Source organism: Mirounga angustirostris, unplaced genomic scaffold (assembly GCF_029215605.1).
Source record: "Mirounga angustirostris isolate CCGP_5_RB_7025 unplaced genomic scaffold, mMirAng1.0.hap1 SCAF_11, whole genome shotgun sequence".
NCBI classification, from domain to species: Eukaryota; Metazoa; Chordata; class Mammalia; order Carnivora; family Phocidae; genus Mirounga; species Mirounga angustirostris.
In genome coordinates, this window is record NW_026991719.1 from 88,816,186 (window position 1) to 88,841,623 (window position 25,438).

The 25,438-nt window shown below is 43.0% G+C and overlaps 1 protein-coding gene across 1 annotated transcript in view; it reads right to left on the reverse strand.

Annotated features, from left to right (window-relative positions):
* GUCY2F (guanylate cyclase 2F, retinal) overlaps window positions 1–24,819 on the reverse strand; it is an 87,516-nt gene extending 62,697 nt beyond the window's left edge. The window contains exons 1-3 of the mRNA XM_064574852.1: window positions 24,090–24,819; window positions 13,132–13,433; window positions 902–1,256 (exon numbers count right to left, since the gene is read on the reverse strand). Coding sequence (XP_064430922.1) covers window positions 902–1,256; window positions 13,132–13,433; window positions 24,090–24,819 — 1,387 coding nt within the window. The remainder of the gene's footprint in view (window positions 1–901; window positions 1,257–13,131; window positions 13,434–24,089) is intronic.
* Window positions 24,820–25,438: the final 619 nt, after the last annotated feature.

The following is a 25,438-nucleotide window of genomic DNA, read 5'->3' on the forward strand; positions in this document are numbered from 1 at the left end:
AATTAGGGTTTCAGTGAGATGTAAATTAGCCTCTAGAAAACCTAAACATTTGGATGGATTACTAAGATTTCAGAAGGAAATATATGATGACGCTAACATCAAGGTAGTTGGGTATGTCACACTCAAGCAAACTAGAAATTGAAGTCCATTTCAAATAGATGCATGTGGTTTTAGAAGGGTGTGGTGTACACTCACATAGGAATAATATGGATCCTCCCAAAGTTCCCCTCTGGCTCTCAGAGATATAATGGAGTTTCCACTCTTCCTCAAGCTAGAGGAGTTCCATCAGTCAGTCAAACTGCAAGTATATTTTGGATGCCGACTGTGTTGGTTGGGGGGTGGCGCATAAGAACTATTAGCTATGGTCCCTGCCCTCAAGGAGCAGTATGTTTGGGAGGGGGAGACACAAGAAACAACTGAAAAGCAATTTTGTGCTAAGCTGTGAGGTACAGACTTTTAGTTCAATGGGAGTTCAGAGAAGAGAAGGTATAGAAATGGTATCTCTGTGGGTGGACCTGACTGACAGGATTTGGATACAGCAAGGGAAGGACAGGTGATCTTTCTAGCAGGGGAAATGATCACAGGTCATAGTCGACAACAGACCAAGGAGAAGACTCATGGCTTCCTCTTCTTAGAGTAAACCTCCTTGGGAGTGGGATCATTTTGAAAATGAGTGGGGTTGGCTTTTAAATTGTAGATGATTATCCAAGGCTGCAAAGTACCTCTCATTGTCCTCATTATTTTAATCTAACTACCTGGAATGCCAAGATGTTTATCTCCCCTGAATGCAAGTGACTGATTCTATGAGTGTTCCAATGTTAAAATACGCCTTCCCTTAAAGAGGTTCCCTTATAACCCACACTGAGCCAAATTGACTACCAGTGATTTTTCCATTCCTTACCTCCTCGACAGATCTTCCCTTCTGCAAACCAGCATTTTGCATCTGCTCGAGGGGGCCTGCCACCAGGGAAGTGAATGGGGGTCCCTCGGAATCGCAGCAGCTCCATTTCCATGTCCACAGTGTAAGTACTATAGAGTTCCCATTCTTTCCAGTTGGTGTCCAGGATTACATATTCTGCGATTCCATTTCCATTTGAATCTGTCCTTATCAACTGGTTGAATCCATAGAACTGCATGTTTCTGGAATGCTGAACCAGGCTGGCAGCACTAGCCCGTCCATTTTCTTTCATAGCATTATTCATGGCTTGTGCGATAAAGTAAATTGAATTGTAGATGGTTCCAAACAACGGTGAAACCTATTTTTAAAAATTACAATTAGCTTGAGCCCTGGTCACCCTAGAGCAATCTCAGAGTGTATTCCAAGCCTGTGTTCATTAGTATGGGCTGCACGTCTGAGTGGAGGAGAGCTATGAAGACCCAGAGGAAATAAACAATTGTTTCTGAAGACTTGCTTGGTTTCTCCCCTGAATTTTTCTGTTTTTCTCCCCCAGGCCTTCACATCTTTAAATATATCAAATATGACAATTTTATGAGCAAACCAGTCATACACAATATATTTTTATGCTCCTAGACTAAGAAAGTGATTTAGAGTTATAAAGGGCACTAAAAAAACAAGTATGGAACAGACAAGAGGCATCCCAAAGAAATTTACCAGGTTAATGACCAGTACATTATGCATGAAAAAATCATTTTGCTGGCACTACTAGAATAGCAGGTGAGTGTGGTGAGGCTGTAAATAATGTGTCTCCACAGTCCCTGTCTGTGTCCTGTCTTAGTCCAAAATGGCTCTTCTCCTAGACACGTGCTCCCCACATATACACATGCAAACATACATACTGACACATAACACCCCCCAAAGACAGAGCCAAATGTTGTAATGTATGGAGAATGTGGGTTTTAACCAAGAAACCCTATATCCTGTTGGTGTCCAAAGTGGCAAAGCTTTGGTGAGAAACCACTGTAAAGCAGTAAGGCTTCTATGGTGGACAGCATAACTCTGCCTGCTATATAAATATAGTAAAAGCAACAGCATTTGGTGTACTATGCCTGATGCACTGCTTATTAACCTAGTAAATTTGGTTTGGGAACAAACTTGTATCTATTCCAAAAAGGTAGGGAGGAAGAGGGAACGATCCCTCCCTAGCCCCCCCACCGCCCATGGGCCATGGCTTCAGGGTTTTCCATAACATTTCACCTCTAGGATGGAGTGCAAGAAAGCTATGGTCATGCCATTTTACGGAGCTTCAGAGAAAGCTGATACTTGCTACTTTGGTTTCACCAGGTCTAGAAAGCTATCCTCCTCCTTCATCTGAATAAAAGGGTTTAAAATTGAGTGAATCATTTTCGTGTTGGAAAGACAAGTCAAGATGCAGAGAGGTTTGGTAGCAGCTAGCAAGACACTGCCATGCCCTGTCTACAGAACAGTGGGTTGTCAATTACCCAAGGAGTGTCAAAAATACCAAGGCCAAACCCAATGCAGACCAACAAAATGAGATACTTTAGGTTTGGGACCTAGTAATCAGTATTCCTAAAAGCACCCCAGGTATTCTAATACACATACGGGGTTTAAAACAGTACAGAAGAAGAAGACACACTGGCCTGTGGTCTCTCCCTAAAGCCAGAATGTTAGGCAAGTCACTTAATCCCCTCTCCCTGGGCTTCAGTTTCTTCCTCTCTAAAATGTCTAGAACCATAAATGTCTAAACTTGGAGATCATCTGGCCTGGCTCTCTGTCTCTTTAGACAGGAAAGGGAGGAGCAAAGTAGTTCAGCGATTTGTCAAGGTCACTTACCTGGGCATAAAATCCAGACTAGAAGCCAGGTTTTCTGTTCCTAGTTTAGCATTTTTGCTTGAAATAGGCATTACCTGTGGTCTTGTTTAAGCGTGAACTCCTATGAAATTTCCCAACACTTGGTCTAGTACAGGGACCAAATTTAGCTTGCAGACATTTCCGTTTGGACTGTATATGGGGTTTTTTTCCCCTTCATCTCTCTAACCTTTTAACATGAGAGCGTTAAACAGCTCAGTCCTTGGTCCTCTTCTCCAGCAACACTTAACTCCGTTGGGGATCTCTCCTGGTCTCATGGCTTTAAATACCACATCTATGCCATAAAGCTCAGATTTATACTTTCAGCTCAGACCTGTTTCCTAAATTCCAGACTCATAAGTCAACTGCCTACTCGGATATCTCTACATGGATGTTAGATTTCAATGTACCCAAAATCGAGCTCCTGATTTTCACCTCAAATCTTCCTGCTTCATCTATAATGAGTCTTCCCCATTTTTGTTAAGAGCAACTCCATTCTTCCAACGGTTCAGGCCAAAAACCCTGCCCCAGATAACAAAGCTAACTAAGATCAGGGCAGAAATCAACACTTCAGTTCCTTGAGTATTTATCCAATGATCTCTCTCCACTGCCCCGCCTTAACACATGTGCAGGCGAGAGCCTGCCTGTTTTCTGGGGCTTTGGTAGGTTATGACAATAAGTTAAGGCTGGAAGGTGGAGTATAAAATCAATACTAGTAAAACAAATGAGTTAAAAAAAAAAAAAAAACAACCACAGGGCAGCAAGCCCCTGAAAGCAGAGAAAATGCTAGTATTCTGTTTTGAAAGGCACAGAGCCTTCTGGGAAAGAGATTGTATCTACCTACAGCCAAGAGCAAAGATTGAAACTATTAAAAAACAACACCCTCACCTCTGAGTTGACCCATCTCACAGGGTTTTCAGCTGGCCAGGCTATGCTGCCCTTTATGTTCTTGGAGTGACCCCCGTTAGAGCTGACTGACAGCAACTCTCCAAGACGACTGAAACCCTGAAACCTGAAGCCTGTTTTTCAGGATTCTCCAGCCTCCACCACATAGCACACGCACACACACACACACACACACACACTACACGTGTGCATGTGCACAAATGCATGCACGCGCGCACACACACACACACACACACACAGAGCCACAAAAATATGGTAGAGGGACCTGAAGCTAAAGGAAAGAGCATAGCTGTATCAGGGTTGTAAAAGAACTGTCACAACGGCCCACGCTCACTGTGAGGGCTTGGATTTGTGTTCCAGCTGGTTTGTGTTGCTGTTTCACCCACTGGGCCCTTCCGTGCCCTTCAGCAGTAGAAATTGCCCCTTTCCATAAGTCAAAGGCACACTCTGTGAGTATTGGCCATAAAAGGCCTCCAGCTGCAGCTGCTGCAAATAATGAGAGAGAGAAGAGGTAGAAGGTGGGGTGAGGGAAGAAAGGGCCCTCTCCATAACCTCTGTCCCGGCTTCTGACTACAGCTCCAGAGAAGCATGATGGGATTGGCGGGAGTTTCTGTCAGGCGGATGACCTTGTTGACATCACAGCCCAGAATGGTGAACCGACTCATGACTCCATCTATTAGTTTTGCCTGCGGCCTAGACCTGAACCTGATTGAATGAATTATGAATAAATGAATGACAATTGATCGTTCGTTATTCGGCAAATGTAGCTAGCTCTACCTTAGGCTTCTTGGAGCTTGGTATCCAAGAAAACAAGGTCTGGGTCAGGAGCAGTGATTTTCGAATTTGTTAAATTTAATGGTTCATGCTGTTGTTAAGTTGACTGTCATCAGTTGAGATTTACTGTGCTTGCAAGACACAAACCTGGCTTCCAAAGCATTTTGTCCTTAGAAGCATACATTGAAACATACCTGGGTCAGAAAGCATCATTTGAAGGACAAAATGGCAACATCACTTTTGAACAAAAAGCCAGGCACATGCAGAGATCACGAAACCAGATGGTAATCAAGTTCCTGCTATTCAAGGTGGTACCTCCAATAATGCGTGGTCTCAGCACTTGGACTTAGCCAAGAGATGGCGAAAACCCAAACTATTTGATATGATCCTCATGAACACAATACCTTTATTTTTTATAGAATGATCACTCTATTTTTTTTTTTATAGAAGATGTACAAAGCCAACTATAGCCACCGTAAACTGCAGGCAACCTTTCCTGACAAGTTTCTGGTGGCCCCATCCTGGAATGCTTCAGCCCTAACCACATCCCCTGCAGCCCGCTAGCCCCCTGCCAGGCACCTATATTTAAGGTAATAGAAAGCAATGGGTGCCAGGAGCTTTAGGTCCCCCCCCCCCCCCCGCCCCGGGCTTGCTGAGAAATCCAGAGGATTTCCTTTGCTTAGGCAAAAAAGGCCACATTTGGAAGAATTATCCCAAATGTGTGTTCCAGCAATATGCATTTGTAGCCAATAGCATTTTCCTGAAAACAAGCATTGGGAAGACAGCAAAAGTAAAAGATGCGGGCACTAAACCCTTATTTCAGAAGTCAAAATTTAAAGGTACAAAGTGATAATCCTTGCTCAATCATCCTGAGACTAAATTAGGAATTTTTTCACTGGCTTCCCACCCCCCAATCTCTCCATTCTGATTTATTGTTCTCTCTTTTTTTTAAAGATTTTATTTACCTATTTGAGACAAACAGAGAGAGAGGGAGTGAGAGAGAGAGAGAGAGAGTATGAGCAGGGGAGAGAGGCAGAGGGAGAGGGAGAAGTAGACTCCCCGCCGAGCAGGGAGCCCAATGCAGGGCTCGATCCCAGGACCCCAGGATCATGACCTGAGCCAAAGGCAGACACCCAACCGACTGAGCCACCGAGGTGCCCCTGATTTATTGTTCTCATTTCATGGGTCCTCATAAAGCCCTAGCACCTCCTAGGTTAGAGGAAAACAATCTGAAAAACGCATTCAAATCAAAGTGTTAGTTACTTAGTAATATTACTTTGGATAAAGCACTGGACATGGACACGGTGTAATTTTTTTTAAGGCTCATGTGTGGTTAAATGGTCAGGTTCTGGTAGCGGATTAGTGTTGGAATCCCAGCTCTGCCACTTGCCAGCAGCTGTATGACCTTGGAAAAGTTACCATGAGCCTCAGTTTCATCATCCATAAAGTAGAGATAATGATACCTAATTTGTAGGCTTGATCTACAGATCTGATGAGACCATTTATGTTAATTACCTGGCACAGAGTAAGCACTGAATACATGAGAGCTGCTATTATTTGCACTTCAGAAGAGGAGCACAGAATTCTAGTAATATCATCCTGGAAAGCATAGTGGTCAAGTACCTTATCCCAGTCTTGAATTTGTGACCAAAAAATAAAAATCTCAATTTTATTTTATTTTAAGATTTCTTATTTGTAAGTAATCTCTACACCCAGCATGGGGCCCGAACTCATAACCCGGAGATCAAGAATTGCACACTCCACCAACTGAGGCAGCCAGGTGCCCCTAAAAGTCCTAATTTTAGACCTAGTGTTCTTAGCACCCTGAAATGGTAAAACTGTTCCCCTTCATTGGGGGAGAGATCTTATTTCTATTTCGTTCTCCATGATATCACCTGCAGAGTGCCTAGCACATAGTAATAATAAAAAGAACAACAACATTAATAACACTAATAATAAACATTTATTGAGGGGTTATTAGGTGCCAGGCAAGCTCTTTATGTGTATTAACTCATTTAATCCTCACAACAACTCTATGAGGTAGGTACTATTATTACTCCCAACTTAAAATAATTAAAAGAAGATGCAGAGAGCTTAAGTAAATGTACAGCACTCTGCCTTCAAAGCCGATGCTCTTAACCACCATGTTATACCTGAGCTTAATAAATACTTGCTAAGTCAATTAACTGACTGTGATAGATCCACCAATGACTTTTTTTGTAACTTCTTTTTTCTTTCATGACTTCCTGATTGAGGCTAGTGAGATCAAGATTTTCTTCCTCACTCTCTTCCTCCTCTCAAATATCACTCCCAAACAAGGAGAACAAGGAACAGAAACACCAACCCTCCATATCTGTCAGTAATAGGGGATATCTGTAACTCTGACCCACTGAATATGAAGATGGAAAGTGATAACTGATTTAGCAGAGTGGGGGGCAATTAAACCTAAGTACCCGAAGAGGGGAATGTTGGTAAGCAACAAGCAGATTTCCCCCTTGAGAATCCCAGAAAGGCTTAGGAATTAGAGGCACCAAGTACTATAGAAGTGGTAGTGAGGCAGAACTTTAAAGGAGGGAAAGCCCTTTGAACGTCCCTGCAAGGAATGATTAGACATCTGCCATCCCCACCTCTATTGAGGAGAGCCAGACCCTGCTGGAAACAGGTTAAATCGATTCAGAGCAGCTCTGGAGCTGGGACACTCAATCCAAAGGAAGGTAAAATTTAGGTGGGCCACAAAAAAGAGTGATGACGTTAAAGTTTTTATACTTAATAATGAGAGTCCCAGGCTCCTTCCCCCAACATGACTCCTAGAATAGTGACAACCAGGCTTATGACTCCCAAGAAGACGGGAGTATTCTTCCCTGGAGAAAGTGTAGCCCAAGAGGCAAGATCTACAGATATTGACAGAAAAACTCCAGCTGGCTAGCCAATTACCCTATGCTGAAGCCCACTGGTCAACAAACACACAATGTACATACACCTTCAAATCTGTCTCTTAGAGCTTCATTCTTAAATATGGACAACCAGGATCACCAGAGAGTTAAAGAAAGCTTCCAACATGAAATAGAAAGACCAAAACAAAGAAGCATGAAAAATTAGAAATGGAGAAAAACACAGACAGCAGAAAAAAACTTCAAAGAAAGTACAGTGACTATTTTCTGAGAAATAATAGAAAATACCATATTTACAAAACAAAAGCAGGATGCCATTAAAATAGAATAATCAAACAACAAGAACCAACTCTTGGAAATTAACAATATGATAGGAAAAAAATTTTTTAAATTAGTAAAAGAGAAGGCAAAATTGAGAAGCTCTTTTAGGAAGAGTAACATAGCAAAAATATGGATGATACAAGAGAAATAATTAGACAATTAAAAAAATCAACCCAGACAATCTTATAAAAAACAAATAGTATTTCCAGAGAGAACAAAGACAATGTTGTTGAGGAAATTATCAAATGAATAATATACAAACATTTCCCAGGTGGACTGAGATTGAAAGGCCCCACAGTAGATACTGCATAATATATGTCAAAGACCCAGACATCATCATGAAATTTCCTAACATCAAGAATAAAGAAATAATCTTAAAAGCTTCTGGGGGAGATGGGGAAGAGTAAAGAGTTTGCATCAAAGACTCAGGAATAACAATGGCTTTGGAGTTGTCAGTGCCAACAATGGAAATAAGAAGACAGTGTGCCATGTCTTCAAAGTGCTAAGGGAAAACGATTAGATTTGATCTGATTTGATTGATTTTAAGTAATCTCTACACCCAATGTGGGGCTCGAACTCACAACCCCGAGATCAAGAGTCACATACTCCTCCGACAGACAGCCAGGCGCCCTAGAGAAAATGACTTTTTAACCTAGATTTATATACTCAAACTATCAATCAATAGTGAAGATAGACTAATGACCTTCAGACATGCAAAATTTCAAAAATTTACCTTCTGTGTACCTTTCTCACTAGAGAATGTGCTCCACCAAAACAAGAGTAAACTGGGGGAAAAAATGGGAGTCACAAGATTCATGAATAGTGGATTCAGCACAGAAAAAAAGAGAAAGGGACCTTCCAGGGTGATAAAAAGGGAGATCTTAGCATAACAGTTGTGCAGAAGCTTTAGAGAGCAATAAGTTTAGATTGGAACAGGAGGACAGAGAGCCTCAGGAAAAACAAATGAAATTGATAAGGGGTTTTTGCCATGTATAAAATTGTTCTGTGAGCATTCTACAGCTTTATCAGACAATGTGGAAAGACTTCGAAATTCAAATTAAGGTAAACAAATTTAAAAATAAAGCAATTATCAACCCCAGTAAAAATCAAAAGTTACATGCAGAATGAATTGTTACCGTAGTATACCACATGGGTCAGCAGTCAATGATATTTAGATAGGTATAATATTAAAAATGCCAAATATGAATTTAACAAAAAATTGCGGTGTACCTATATTGAAGGTCTGAAGGCGCATAAGGAAGTATGTAAGAGCTAAAAATACTCAACTGTAAGAGAAAGTCAACAAATAATGTCTAAATTTGATTAATCAAGGGGTGCCTGGTGGCTCAGTCCATTAAGCATCCAACTCTTGGTTTCGGCTCAGGCCCCAATCTCAGACTCATGAGATCAAGCCCTGCATCAGGCTCGGTGCTCAGCACAGAGTCTGCTTAAGATTCTCTCTCTCTCTCTCCCTCTGTCCCTCTCCCATGCTCTTACCCTCTCTTTCTCTCTCTCTCAAAATAAATAATCTTTAAAAAAAATTCTCTCTGCTTCTCCTTCTGTCCCTCCCCACTCACTCCCTCTCTCTCAATATTTAATAAATAAGTTGATTAATCAAGATACCAAAAGAGAGAGAGAGAGAGAGACCAGTGGCAGTATGGTATTTACAAACCCAGAGGTAAATACCAGAATAAAGAGCTAAAAGACAAGAAAGTGGTTGCTTCTGATAAAAGGGGGGGGGGGGAGGCCTAGGAACTGCTTTGTTGTTGACACAAACTTTTTAGCATTTCTTAACCTTTAAAACTATGTGCACATATTACTTTGACAGTCTTTGGTTTTACTTTTTAAAGAAGTAAGGGCATAAATTAAAAGAGATTGCAAACCACTGCTATCTATAGAAATTTCAATTCCACTGGAAGTTATTGGGCAAGAGAGAAATATGGCCATGTTTTTCATACATTTGTTTATTCATTTACTATCTCTCTCACTGGAATTTACACCCTATAAGATCAGGAACAAGAGATGTGCTAGTAAGTGTTTAACTCTATGAGAAGGAAAATAACTCTTACTTGTATCATTTACCAATTTCTGTGGTGTAAATACTCCCGATGGCTGGTTTCTAGCTACCAACACAATGTCACTAAACACAGAACTGGGAAAAGGTACACACCATCAGCTTTTGTAAACCGGCTCCAACAAACCACTGACAAAAATCTTGTCTTGTTTACCATTCTATCTGGAGTTCAACATAATGCATGGCACATGGCAGGTGCTCAGCAAATAATTATTGATCTCTTGACTGAACAGGGCAAAAACAACAGGAGCCCAGGGACAAGCAAACAATGCACTACATCATTTGATCTAAGAAAATACCATTTGGAATTCTGAAAGCAAAATAATCTTGAAAGCTGAAACTATTGAGAGATTTTTTTGCCAGGAATCAGAAAACTTCAAGACTAGGGGGCTGAAATCAGATTGTAACTTAGATGGTAAGTATGAGGTCATTCTGGCCCTCTGGAAGAAAAAGTGGAAAGGAAGGTAGCTGTGAGCCAAACATTCTGCTAGTTACCTTACACGTGTGATTTGTTTAAATCTTTGCAATAATCCCAGAAGATGTAGATCACTAACCCATTTTACAGATGGAAAAACTGAGACTCAAGAAAGTGTAAGTAGGGCGCCTGGGTGGCTCAGTTGGTTAAGCGACTGCCTTCGGCTCAGGTCATGATCCTGGAGTCCCTGGATCGAGTCCTGCATCGGGCTCCCTGCTCGGCGGGGAGTCTGCTTCTCCCTCTGACCCTCCTCCCTCTCATGCTCTCTGTCTCTCATTCTCTCTGCCTCAAATAAATAAATAAAATCTTTAAAAAAAAAAGTGTAAGTAATTTGCCCAAGGACACACAGCTAGTAAGAGTGGAACCCTGGGATTTCAACCCAAGTGTGGCTAACTCTTTATCATATGCTCTTTCTGCTATACCAGCTGCCTTCAAAAATTAGGAAACTAATTTTTAGGTAAAAGGGGGTTTTGTTTATCAGAAATCTGAAGATAACTGTCTCATCCTTCTCTCAATCTTTGGTTATGAGGGTATACCTTAGGCACCTGCAAAGTGGGGGTGGAAATGCATCCAAATAAGCTGTTTTATAAGATCTAGATTCTTTGTTTTAGCTCTATTTTCTTGTCTAAAGCAGAGTGCAGGCTGCCTAGCAACCAAGATAAAGGTGTCTTTTTTTTTTCCTTGCCTTAATTACCTTATGTTTTCCACAAGCACAAAGAGATTGGATCAAATATTAAGAGTAGAAGATCTGAGTTTTTTGTATCAAAATATCTGTTCATATGTATGTATGATTTACAATACAGAAACACACACATCTTTCTCCTTCCCTCAATTTCGTGATTAAAGTAAAAAGACTTAGTCTGTATCGATGTGGTGCCATATCATTGGCTAAAAAGTACAAAAATTCACCATCTGCTTGCCTATAAATATACCAAACAACTGGTTTGAGCAACAATTCTTAGCAGTTTGAGGGATTCTTGCAATTCTTGACCAAACTGACCATTTGTTTTTAAACATGTGTGTGTCTCCTAAAAGAAAGATTTATTATAAACATCTCAGTAGCAATCAAGTTCAAAATCTGCCCTGTTAATATCTCTGCTAGTCACTTTTTTATTAGAACAAGAATCAGCAAAATCTTTGTTATCCATACTTAAACTAAACCTAAGTCTTATCTGAATCATTTGTTCAGAGGCAGAAGCAGTCCACAGGATAAAGAAATAAAGGGTGGATATAAAGGAGAATATCATGGAGAACGTTGAGTGTTAGACATTATCAGCTGCCTACCTGACAGCCTTCTTCCCTGCTAACAGAATTTCAATTCTGTTCACATTTTTCCAACAGCCATAGGGTTGATCATGATGGTCTTGTTCCTCTTTCTAAAGTATTGATTTAGGTATGCATATGAGACATGAATGTGATCAGGAAAGTATGGAGAGAAGTCTGCTTGAGGAGCTTCTGGGAAAGATTTCCTCACTCTTAAAAAGAGGCACAAGAGAAAGTCATTCCCCATTTTTATCTGGAGACCATTCCACCTATAATATGTGATGTCTGGAACTGTGGCAGCCATCATGGGACCATAAGACCAACCAAATCACGATGGCAAGACAGCATGCTACGGCTTGTAAAGTGGAACGATGAGTCGAACCTGGTTCATTGATAACATCATTGAGCTGATGAATTAACTGCCCCTTGAGCACCCATACCTTCAAATTTTGAAAAGAAAAATCACTTGGGCCATTTTGCGTTGAACAGTCTATTACTTACAGCCAGAAGCATTATAACTAATACACTATGCTAGCAAATGCTAGAACTTTTAATCCTACTTACGTGTTATTCTAAATACTTCTAAAAATGACTGCCTTCTTCTACATCTAGCCTCCAACCTATAAAAACCCCCTCTGTATTTTTTCGAATCTAACTGGTATTTTCGGCCTCACCACCTTCTTCCCATATTCCTTGTCTTTTTTGGATGTTTCCTCTTTGTTTTTGTCCTTCCTTTCTCTGCTTTCTTCCCCTCCCTACTCCTTTACCTTTCTCCAGCCCTTAAGTGTTTGTGATTTGAATCTGAAATATGTTTATACATATATTCATTTATACGCATGTAAATATCATGTCTCGCATATTAGAAGGGAGGAATTCTTCCCCATTCCAAATGATTCCTTTCATACCGAGATAGCTCTACTAGCAAAAACACACCTGACCTCTCTTCGTCCCCTTACTCATTCCTTCCCACAAAGGAGTGACTTACCTTACTGGTTAATTTGGAAGGAGAACTAAAGATGTATGGCCCAGTCCCTCCTAACTTCTTTCTCTTGGGAGCCAGCTACCTATAGGAAGCCCACACCCACTATGCTCCTCCGGGCTGTACATTTTACAAAAGGCATGCCTTTGTGGTGCCAGAATATGGTGGTCCTGCAATGCTGTTGACTAGGTGGAGAAGTCTGGGTAATCCTCAGATTCAGTACTGGGAAGCTCAAATGCCTACAAACAGAAGCCGCATTCTCTAATACCAGTTTTATCAATGATAAAGTTAATATGGTCTCATATACCAGCTCTCTTTTATTTTGAATAGATTTAGAACTATTCAAACCAGCTGAACTTGGGTCAGAAATAAGACTTCTCTAGCTCCCTTGAACAGCACTAATATATATAAAAGCTTTGTTCCCCTATTCTTAAATATATTTTTATTTATTCTTCATGGCTGCATGCTGTCATTGTGGGTGGCTTGACAATAAAAAAATGCTTCAACGATGTGTCTTTGTTTTAGAAATGTTTTCTGCAAACAAAAGGTGTTCTTAATTTGTGGGTGGTTGCCTGCTCTTGATTGGGCTGCCTGTAGAATAGAGGCTTTTCATAGGAACAATATTGACCTTCCTGATGTTTGAGGGCCTCTGCTTATGATAACTTGTAAATCTGCACTTACTTGATCTGACTCCAGCGTCTCAGGAATTTCATGGCTAGCTGCTGCCTCAGTATAGGCTTGATAGAAGGTCTTTTCTTGGGACTCCATTGTAATGGTCAACACAGCATCATAGGCTTCCCGGAGTTTTGGGTTGTTCCTCAGGACCTGGTAGGGGGTATGCTTATAAGGTAAACTGTAGAGCAGGGCATCATAGGGAACAAAGACATAGGTTCCATCAGCCATTTTCAGATCATGAGCCCATTCCAAGAGATGCGTCTGAGTTTCTCCCCCAATCAAGGCCGAATGCATACACATGATGATTACTGAAACCAACAAAGCAGGGAGGTTATGGCGGTAATATGTTAGAAAAATAGAATTCCAAAAACCACAGAGGGGGAAATAAATAAATGTGTTATAACCAACTGGTAAACGATTTTTATCTTATGCCTCTAAGATGATCAAGATGTTGAAACCCTGAGCTAAGGCTGAGGTATGTTCAGGGACTCTGGATTAGGCATAGGGATGTCACAGATACGTATATAGCCTGCAGAGCCTACTGCTAGACAGGAACAAGAACGTATTTAGCAAATGGGAGGTAGCATAATGAACAGGCTTTGGGATTGGAAGATTCAGGTTTATATCTTAAAATCACTAATTACTGTTAGCTGTATACCCTTAGGTAAATTGCTTTACCTCTCTCTGCCTCGTTTATAAAATGGAGATCATAAATATGTACTTCATGGGGTGGTAGTGATGATTGAGGGAGCAATTCGTATAATGGGCTTAGCACATAGCGCTCAAAAAAGAGTAGCTATTATTAGTACCGAAGAATAAGAAGGCTAGAGGGAGAGGATGGGGGACATTCTCAGAGCCACCACCGCTACTTACGGCCCGGCTCCTGCAAACAACATTCCAACAGATTTTGCACAACTGCTCCCACCCTTACCGTGGCCATTGTAGACAATGAGTGGCACTAGCTCACACTGACCTCTAAACGCTAATAATATTATGGGTGATATGTTCAACTTTTAAAAATCTAACTTCCCTATAATTGGAATGACTTTGCAGTCTATTTAATTCTTCCTAGACTTACGAAACTATGTTGTTTGGCAAGGCCATGCTAGAATAGAGTGGATTAGAGGAGGCCACGGTTGAAGAATGGCAGCAAGATCATGAGACTGAAAGTCTTCTATCCAATTTCGCCCTTGGCATGCTAAATGAGTTTAGTTTAAGCCCACTTGTGCTTCAGTGCCCACATCTTTAAAATGTAGATTCCAAGGCATTTCACAGGTACATTGAGTAGTTTAATTAGATAATGCCTGGCAAGTATTCTGAGCTCCTTGAAGAAAGGCAAAGGTCCTATTGCTATTGGTAAATATTAATTATACGTGCTTACACGGAACCTTTCATCTCAGGGATTGAATACGCTTAACTACGTTCAATGACTGGTCTTTGGCGTTTACATATTTCTTCATCTGTTTCCAAAGTCATTTTTTCACACTGGTTAAATACCCCCAGAAACTTTCCCCTTTGACTTAGAGCTGATGCCTTCCAGTTTTTTAAGGTGTAACTGGCAAGTTATGAAGATGATTTAAATCACATGCACGCACACACACATACAGTGTAACTTTGAGTTTTCAAATGACCATTAGTTCCTTCAATATAATTGCCCTAAGAGGTTTTACATGTATTCTGATCCTTAAATCTTCCTTCAAATACTCTGGGATATCTTTGGAGCTAGTTCATGAGCCACACAAGGAATTCAGCCTCCTTTGTTCATAATTACATATTGCATAATGGGTAAATGGAGTGCCAGAGAGGTTTGACAAGCAAAGAGCTGGATTTAGATGGAAAATCTAGAACCAAAGACCTCTAAGTCCTTAAACTTGGTTACACCATTAAACGTGAATCAGTTTGGTCAAATTAGTCCAGTAACAGGTCCACTGAGGGGGAAAAACGAGTTAAGTCAGGTGTTTTCAGTTAGTTGGCCAGTTCATCCACCAGGATCCTTAGCAAGCAAGTCAATATTGGCATCTTCAACAAAAACAGAGATTAGGTGACTTGACCAAGATTACCCAACAGAGATAAAATTGTATTTACTACATTTCAAGGAACATTAAAATTACTTCGCTAGATGGAACGCTAAATGGAATTAAGTGCTTTGTGTTGGTTGAAACACAGCAAATACTTTAACATACACTATGTGCAGTGGGTGCCGTGGTGTACCTCCCAGCTGCAGCCTTCACGACTGAAGCTCTCATTCTCCTAGCTGCTGGGGGTGGGGCGGTGTTAGGAGATGATAGCTAACACCTCTCTGGGAATTGCCTTCAGCTGAGGAGAGCCACCTCTCCCAAGGTCACACCCCTTCAGAAGTATGCTGGAGCTGGTTGGTGCTGGTTCACAAGAGCCTGTGGTTAAATTTTCAGGGATTTTGTGCGCTAGTCAGTGTCAGACTGATAGCTTGAAATTGGGCATGGTGGGAGTAATTATGGAAATCACTCCATGAAAATTGGCAAACGTTACAAATCAGGGCTATTTTCCTTCCACGAACCAGCTATTAAACAATCATTATCAGGGGCGCCTGGGTGGCTCAGTCGTTCAGCGTCTGCCTTTGGCTCAGGTCATGATCCCAGGGTCCTGGGATCAAGCCCCGCATTGGGCTCCCTGCCCAGCGGGAAGCCTGCTTCTCCCTCTCCCATTCCCCCTGCTTGTGTTCCCTCTCTAGCTGTCTCTCTCTCTCTCTCTGTCGAATAAATAAATAAAATCTTGAAGAAAAAAAAAACAATCATTATCATACTGTACCCCTTTCTCAGCATCAGCCTGTCCCCAATGACTGGTCAAGGACTGTGTCTTCTTTATCTCTGTATCCTGGTACATCTTATGCACCCAATGAACATTGTTTAAACGAATGCCTGAAAAATTCAGAGAGGTTGTACACTTGGGTATCTTTTGTGGGTTCCTTGAGATGAGAGGCATGGTCATATTTTGATGGTTAGTATGGAAAAACAAGTTGAAGTGATATTTACTGGGCAGGTAAATTCTACCATACTTGTCCTTAATGCTTAGTGTCATTAATTATGCTCAAGACCTTACCCTCAACCTTAATCTCTCCTTGTAATTTTTCTTTCATTGGCCCATACTAAGGATATCTTAGACAAAGAGTCAGAATTTTTATAACTGGGAAGACTCTTTGAGACCTACTAGTTCCTTTCATTCCCCTCATTATTTTACAGATGAGAAAATGGAAGCCTTGAGAGGGTATGATCACGGTCTCCTCCATTTTTTGTATGGCAAGACCTTGCCATTGAACATGACTAAAGTAGAAAGCATAAATACTGAATTCAAACAACAGCATCTTAATTTAGTAGATTGAGTGCTTTGTGAACAGGGATTTGTGGATGCATCTGTTCTACATGATGATTTTACTAAATAGCTTTATTATCGCAAAATTACATTCATTAAAATGGGATTTTACCTGTAAGTTGTTGTCAGGAAAGGATTAGTGGACAGAAACCTTAAATCCTAGACAAGGCCTGGGTCAATGGGTGATCATTGAATAATACTAATTTGTAACTTTCCATCCCGATTGTTAACAGTCAGCCACTCTATAGCCAAAACAAGGATCAGGAGATACATCCTGCTGAGATCCCAGCTCACCACAATATGATACTGGCACTTTCTCTAAGCTTCCTGAGCCCCACCGAAGACATCCAGCGGCTATGTCTTCATACTGTGGTACCCACTAGGGCAGCCTGTCCAGGACCTTCTCTTTCACCCTCAACACTAGCAGCAAGAAACATCATGAAACTCCAGGAAAAGTCTATTACTAAGTCGCTCAACTCCCACTTTTCTTCTTATATTGAAATATTCTGTCTGATAGTTCCTTGAGATAGAGGAACTGTGTTTCTCAGAAGGCAAAGTTCACTTCTTTATTTCTCACAGATTACTGGCTATAGAGTCCTTAGTGGAGGAAAACGGGCTCAGTCTCACACCCAAGTCCTTAGTCCTTGTCGTATTCACACTGTGAGCCCACAGTATTGCTCCCAATCCACAGAAACACCCCCCTCCAAATTCTACTGTTCTTTATCTTCATTTTAACCCTTTTGTGACATCTCCTATCACTGACATTTATTTTAACCTATTTTGTTTTAACAAATGTTGAGGGGGGGGGAAGGTACACAAGCCAGAGGAAGGGAGGGGACATGCTCTGTGATTTACCCCAAGTCTCACATTCCCCCAGGATTCAGCCATCTGGCCATACATTTCTGTGAAAGAAGTACATCCAGACCCTCTCCCTGTCAGCTTTCTTCTATTCAGTCTATAAAATGGATGCATAAGAAGAGAGTGGGAGGCTCTGGAATCTGACTGTTTCCAAGCTCCGCCCCCTAGTGTGATTGGCTTCAAAGCACAATGTAAGAACGTGGCTCTGGGCGCTGTGTGACTGTTTCTATCAGCTAAGGGTACCCCCACCCCGACACACACATTTTTGGCTTTAAGTCCAGAGACCACCACCTACATCAGATCGTGTTTTCTCATACCCAATAAAACTGGTACTGCAAGTGCATTTATTGCTTTCACATCGCTGCCCAGCTTGAGATAAGTTTTTAATATTTCTCCACACCTTGCAACATATGTTTTCTTCAACTTTTTACAGCTGCTACACAGATAAGGCCTCTTAAATGTTGAAAGCTTAGATGCAGGATGCCTCTTTAGAGACTTCCTCTTGTGCTGGGTCTTCAATAATTTTATCATTACTGATATCGGACCCATTCATGAGAGCAGGTGGTCTTTCACCATTTACATTTACTTACGCTTTTCCATACCAAATGCCCTATCAACACGAAGGCTCTTAGCCACAATATTATCAGTATCACTGTTGTCATTACTGTAGGAAAATAAGGCCAACACCGGCTACCTTGGGGCGCTTCAAAGAATTTCATCAGTGGACCCAACAATTAAGAAAGAAAAATGGAAGAGCCGAATTATACACCTTATCTGGCACACACGATCTCAAGTGAGTATGCTTTGGGGACATACTTCAGGTAGACAGGAGGCAGCAGAGTATAAGTCTTTCATTAGACCAGTGGTTTTCCAAGAGTGATCCCTGGACCAGCAGCACGGGCCCCACTGTGAACTGGTTAAAAAGGCAAATTCTGGGGATGCCTATGTGGCTCAGTCTGCTGAGCGTCTGCCTTTGGCTCAGATCATGATCCCAGCGTCCTGGGATCAAGCCCCACATTGGGCTCCATGCTCAGCGGGAAGCCTGCTTCTCCCTCTCCCTCTGCCTGCCTGCCTGCCTGCCTACTTGTGATCTCTCTCTCTCTCTGTCAAATAAATAAAATCTTTTTTAAAAATGCAAATTCTGGGGCCCTTCCCCAGGCTTGCTTCCTTCCCGAACCAGAAACTCCGGAGGGGGAACCCCGAAATCTGTGTTTTAACAAGCCCTCCAGGGGATTCTGGTAAACACCAAGGTTTGAGAGGCTCTGCTTTGGACCAACCTGAGTACATAGCCTGGCTTTCCCATTCACTAGTTGTGTGACATTTGGCAAGTTATTCAACCTCTTTTGGCCTCTGAAATCTCATCCATAAAGTGTGTTAAATAATAACCTTATTACATAGAGATGTTGCAAGAACTGAATGAGATGGTCTGTACAAAGCCCTTGCAAAATGACTAGCACGCAATAAACTCTCAGGAAATATTAGCTATTACCAATGTTGCTATTATTTCTTTGTCTTTTTTTAATGTACAATAATTTTCAATAGGTGGGAAGAGGCTAGCCAGATCCCTGGCAATAACATAGTAATAAGGTCTTCAATTTTGGACAAACAAGAGAAGACCATTCTGTGTTCTATTTACTAAATATCATATTGTAATGAAGCATTCCTAATTTGAAAGGATTTAAAGGCATTCCCAACGGTTCAACAACCCGGTAAGCCCAAATGGAAAGGATTTCACAGTCAGCCAAGCATCCGTAGGCAAAAAGGTGATGAGAGGAGAGGAGAATTTGAAATAGCCATTTGAAAAGTTCTCCAAAGAGCTTTTCAGTGGGGCCTCCTGTTAACCTTTGTGAGAATTAGCAAAAACCAAACCAAACCAAACCAAACCAAACCAAACCAAAAAACCTCTTCTGGGGAATTGCAATCCCACCGGTGCTCCACGCGGTGAGTTGATGCTCTTTTATACCATGGGATCAAAACGTCCACCAGGGCTCATGGTTTAAGTAGAGAATGAACTGGGTTTTGGCCCTCCTGCCCACTCAGCTAGATCCCCCGGTGCCAGGTACAACCTCCATAAATATGTACAGCAGCCCCGACTGTGAATTGAGGCCTTTTGTCTCTGATTACGATCTTTCCTATTTGACTCTGTCAGAAACAAATATTATTGGTAATTGCTTCTGAAGCTTCAGGGAAAGGAGCTGAGCATCTGGGAGAGGCCGAATCTCCCCTTCTCTGGGACTTCACTTACCCCATTGTTTGTTGTTAAGAAGGCCTACACCTACCTACTTGTGAGGTGAGGCTCACAGGTGTTGTAAAACTTGAAAGGAAATACCTATCTTCTGGGTAATCCTGAGGATTAAATGAGATTAAACATATGCAAATACCTTGTAAACTGTAGAGAGCTGTTCACATGTAAAGTAGTATTATGGTTGCTTTCATTGTCTCTATGGCAGCATGAAATAACTCCCCTGCTGCTTCCGGTCCAAAGAGCCCACAGCCATTATTATTGCTATTATCATCTTTACTATTAAATGTCAGTACTGCCTCGGTATTGTGTAAGCACAATTTAGACCTGTTTCTGAGAAAGACGGTTCTTCTGACTCCATTGAGGTGCCAGCGATACTTCTTAATTGGAAACCTAAATTTACAGAAACGAGAAGCCACACACCAGCCCGTAGTAGACTCGCTTTCTCTCCCCTTCCTCCCCACCACCATTCCTCCATACCACCACCACACGGGGCTGGGATCACTGTTATTGTGAGCAGCAGATCAGACTAAAACCATCTTTTAACTATTTTTATTACTGCCAGATTATTGCTGGGCCTCTCCGAAGGAAAGGATCTGTTTCCACCGCATTTTGTACATCACAAAAGGTCCTTCTCTGAAGGTTCAGGTGGGGGCCCACAGTGTAAGGAGTAGCCTCATATCCAGCAGAATAGAGAAGAGGCTCAGCTGAGCTCACACAAAAAGTTTAGTGCCTTTTCTTTTTTTTTTTTTTAATTTTTTTTATTCTTATGTTAATCCCCATACATTACATCATTAGTTTTAGATGAAGTGTTCCATGATTCATTGTTTGTGCATAACACCCAGTGCTCCATGCAGAATGTGCCCTCCTCAATACCCACCACCAGGCTAACCCATCCTCCCACCCCCCTCCCCTCTAGAACCCTGTTAGTTTTTCAGAGTCCATCGTCTCTCATGGTTCGTCTACCCCTCCGATTTCCCCCGCTTCATTCTTCCCCTCCCGCTACCTTCTTCTTCTTCTTTTTTTTTTTCTTAACATATATTGCATTATTTGTTTCAGAGGTACAGATCTGAGATTCAACAGTCTTGCACAATTCACAGCGCTTACCAGAGCACATACCCTCCCCAGTGTCGATCACCCAGTCACCCCATCCCTCCCACCCCACCCCCCACTCCAGCAACCCTCAGTTTGTTTCCTGCGATTAAGAATTCCTCATATCAGTGAGATCATATGATACATGTCTTTCTCTGTTTGACTTTCAATCAAGATAGGTAACAGCTAGGAATACTTCAGCTGTCTTGGCCCGACCAGATAAGAGGGGCTAGAAAAATCAGTCAGAGATTTGATCTGGTATATGCTGTGCTTCATGTGTTGTAACCTTCCTCACTGCCCTGTCGCCCCAGTCCATATTCACTGGCCTCTGGCTCAGTTTCTCACCAGATCTCCCACTTTCTACTGGGACAGGAATTGAGCCCTATACCCCAGGCCGCTTGGTTCAAGTCCTGAGAGTCTATTTATGTTCATACTCCGGATCCTGTTTCTCATGCTTCTACTGGCGGGGACACTGTTCTCACCCGACAACAAGGCTATCTTACTTTGACTCACACCCCTTCCGCAACTCCTAGCGTCACACCCCACCCACGGCTTTGGCGTGCCCTCCGATGCCACCAACTGGCTATAGCAAATGTGAGCACCGCACACCTTTGGATATGCCACACTGTCAGAGGTCATACTCAGGCCACAGCCCAGCTGATGGCTCAATGTCCCTGCTCCCCACCCCTACCCACATTCCGACTCCTGTCACTGAGGTCCCAGCATGCCCCATCTGAGTCTGCCTGTGTTTTGTCAGAAACCAGAGGCAAAATCCTGCAGTGCAGAGCTTTGTCTTTGCTCCGTTTTCTCTCCCTTTCTGAGTCCCTACTTCACTTCCCCTTGCTGTCCTCCCTACCCAGGGTCGGCCTCTGCTCCATAACCACAGACCTTCCTCCCTAGGCTTCTCCCCCACCCCATCTTAAAACTTCCATTCCTTTAATGGGCTGATGCAGACTGTTACAAAGAAAGCAATCTGATTAAACAAAGTTATATTAAGACCAAAATGACTGGCAACCCGAAGTAAGGAACATTTATTTGCATTTTCATTAACTGAAAGCAGTGGTTCCTTTTTTTTTTTTTTAAGATTTTATTTATTCATTTGAGAGAGAGCGAAAGCAAGAGAGATCACAGAAGGAGAGGGAGAAGCAGATTCACGGCTAATGGAGAGCCTAATGTGGGCTCGATCCCAGGACCCTGAGATCATGACCCGAGCAGAAGGCAGATGCCCAACCGACTGAGCCACCCAGGCGCCCCTATAGCGGTGGTTCTTAACCCTGGCTACATTTTACATGCACCTGGGAGGCTATTGAAAATACCTCTGCTGGGGCCCCACTGCAGACCACCAGAATCTCTGGAGGTGGCATTCTAGCAGCAGTCATTTTGAAAAGATGTCCAGGTAATTCTAGCGTGCAGTCAGAGTGAGAACCATTGACCTAAAGGAATGAATCTCCAAGAGGAAGGCAATGATATGTACATTTGCTACCTCTCTGCCTCACAGGACTTGTGGGTGGTGAGCACTCAATCCTAACTTCTCTCAGTCTGACAGCCCAGAGAGTTTTAGAGCCTGGATTTATTTAACATTTCATGGTAGAGGCCAAAATGTCATTTCAAAGAGTATACTATTTAGAATGGGCAGGATGTGAAACACTCCTGGAATGTAAGCTTGCAGGAGACACTGGGCTTCGTGAAGATTTGTAACATATTCTAAAGTTACGATACGAAATCTGTGAGCCTGCTTCTGGCACGACTTCTCTCTGGAAATGGTTTTATATCTTTCAAAATGATTCTGTGCTCTGCTTTGAAAGTATCAGGCTCTATTATGAAGTAATCAGAGCCACACTGATTGCTTAACATTACAGGATCTCGTAGGCCGGAGCTGGAAGCGGACTACTGTAGTTCCAGGAACTAAAACTTCTTGCCCTCATCTTCCCATAATGATCATAATTAAGGTCCAAGACTGGTGATGCTTGAACCTTAAAATGGGCTTCTGTGTATAGGCCGGGCTAACCCGGACCATTCTCTAACAAACCCATTGTTATGTTAAGAAAATGACTGGGACCAGGACTAACCCTAGCAGTAATCAATTTGACAAGTAGTTTCTGAGCTGTCCGTTCTCAAGCGGGGGAGTGGCCTGCAATGGGGAAATGAGCAGTGTTCCCACAAATCACTGCCACTTTCCAGAAAAAAGTCGAGCCTTAAAGAACTGAAATAGAGGGGCGCCTGGGTGGCTCAGTCGTTAAGGTCTGCCTTCAGCTCAGGTCATGATCCCAGGGTCCTGGGATCGAGCCCCGCATCGGGCTCCCTGCTCCGCGGGAAGCCTGCTTCTCCCTCTCCCGCTCCCCCTGCTTGTGTTCCCTCTCTCGCTGTGTCTCTCTCTGTCAAATAAATAAATAAAATCTTAATTAAAAAAAAACTGGAATAGAAAATATCGAAACCAAGTGCCACAAGGGCTTGGCAATAAGAATAAGTAAGAGACACCGGATTCAAGAGGACCAGGAAGGGCTCCTCTTCCCCCAAATCTACTCAGCTCACTCTGGTGATGGTAGCTTTGCTGGGTCAGCCCTTTGCTTCATGCTTTGTCCATTGTCTCTGCAAGAATCACCTTTGAACATCAACCTTCTCTTGGAAGGGGAAAGGTTAAAAACTGGGCTGTCTCCTCATTTTATTTTATTTTATTTTTTTTTTTAAGATTTTATTTATTTATTCATGAGAGACAGAGAGAAACAGAGGGAGAAGCAGGCTCCCAAGGAGCGGGAAGCCCGATGCGGGACTCGATCCCAGGACCCTGGGATCATGACCTGAGCCGAAGGCAGACGCTTAACGACTGAGCCACCCAGGCGCCCTGTCTCCTCATTTTAATATGCTTTTATTTATCAGCTAGGTCCCTCCGAATCAGCTAGTTGTGTGCTGCAAACAGATAAGCCCTGTTTGGGGAGGCCCGGGGCGCCGGGAGGGGGGGGGGAGGCAGAGGACAGAAGGGAGATGTATACTGTGGAGTCCAGAGAAGACAGGTTCCAAGTGAAATGTGATGAAGCAGGTGACAAGAATGGACCAAACTGGAGCCATAAGAGCACCCCTCTCTGGCTGATCTGAAACTATTGGGGTCCTAAAGGCGTGTGTGTGTGTTGGGGGGTGGCTGCCATGATGCTGAGAGTAGGCACTGGGACCGAAGGGCATTTTAACCACCGAGTTCTTTGTACCTTTATCTCGTTCATCAAGGAGGCTCCCTTGAAGCTGGACGGTCTTGGAGCCTGAGTGTGAGTGAAAGAGGGTGGCCGCCTGAAAACCTGGGGAGTAATGTGCTCTCCTAGGGTGCGAGGGTAGGAGACCTTGTGGAGATTGTAATATTAGCCCCCCCACCCCCGCCCCCACCCCCGCGCCGCCCCAAGCCGCGTTTAAACCTCCGCGGGGAGAAAGCACTCACTGCGAATTCTGTCCGCCTGGCGAATCTGCTGGAGAGCCTTCCGAATGCTGTGGCTGTCTTGTCCTGTGGTCAGGACGACCCCTACAGGTAGACCACGGCTCTGAAGAGCACTTGCGACTCGGTTGGCCGTGTGCACCCAAACGTCTTCAGCGGAGGAAATGACTCCGGCGTGAGCCCACTGGAAATACTTCATGACCGTTACCAGCACCCGGATGGGTGAAGGGATTGTCCGAGAAAAGGTCGGGTGGCTGTTTTGGTTGTCTAATTCGTAATTCACGCAAGCCCAAGAGAAAATCCCTTTGTTCCAACCGTTTGCCAGGAGCGAGGCGGCCTCGCAGTAGCCAGGATTGGCAGGGCCTATAAATCCTGAGGCCATCTGGTGGTGAGAAATGAAACCGGAAAGGGCTCGGGCAGTCTGGCAGTCTTCATTGAGAATCACATACTCAAAAGAGTAACCCAGGTCAAACGATGGGTCCCTGTTGATCCGCTCAATGGCTAATTGAGCAGCAACCTCAGGCAGAGCCTTTGAGAACAACGGATCACAAGCCCAAGGGCCCACTACCCCTATCTTGTAAGGGGGCGCCCACACCTGCTGCGGGATGGTCGTGAGGGCCAGGAGGCGCAAGCACCACAGGAGCCTGAAGGCCGCAAGGCCATGGTGTCTTCGCTGTCTTCTGGGAGCCACATACCAGAGCATAAGGTGACAAAGAGGCCAGGGTCCCCAAAACATAGCCCTCCTGCTTCCAGCAAGCTAGTGAAGAAATGTTGGAAGATTAGCCTGCTTTCCTCAGGCGGTGTTTCCAAATGTCTGTCAATTAGAAGGAAACATTCATTACTTGCCTTATTCCTGAAGCTTCTGGAAAGATTCACTACAAAAGAATGGCAAGGAATGGCAGTCCCCAAACTGAAAGTTTCTTCCCACTACCTTGACCAAAACGCCTCTTCTTCTTGTACTGCCTGTACTCATCTCAATAGATGGCACCTCCATCCACCGTTGGCCCCCTTGCTCCAGTCAGAAACCTGGTAGTCAGCTGAGATTCTGCCTTCTTCTCTGCCCCCACATTCAATCTATCACCAGGTCCTGTTGATTCAACTTCAGCAATAGCTACCCGCCTCACAGCATTTTGAGGATTACATGGATAAACATACAGCAAGCGCTTATGACAGGGTCTGGCATATTTTTAGCATTATATTAGCGATATTACTATCATTATCATTATTATAGTTTAAAATGTGCTCATTTTTCTCCACCATAATGCCTCTTGGAGAGAGACACAGATAAAAAACCAATAATGGCAATGCAGAGTAAAAATATAGTATGATTTGGGGCACTTGGGTGGCTCAGTCGT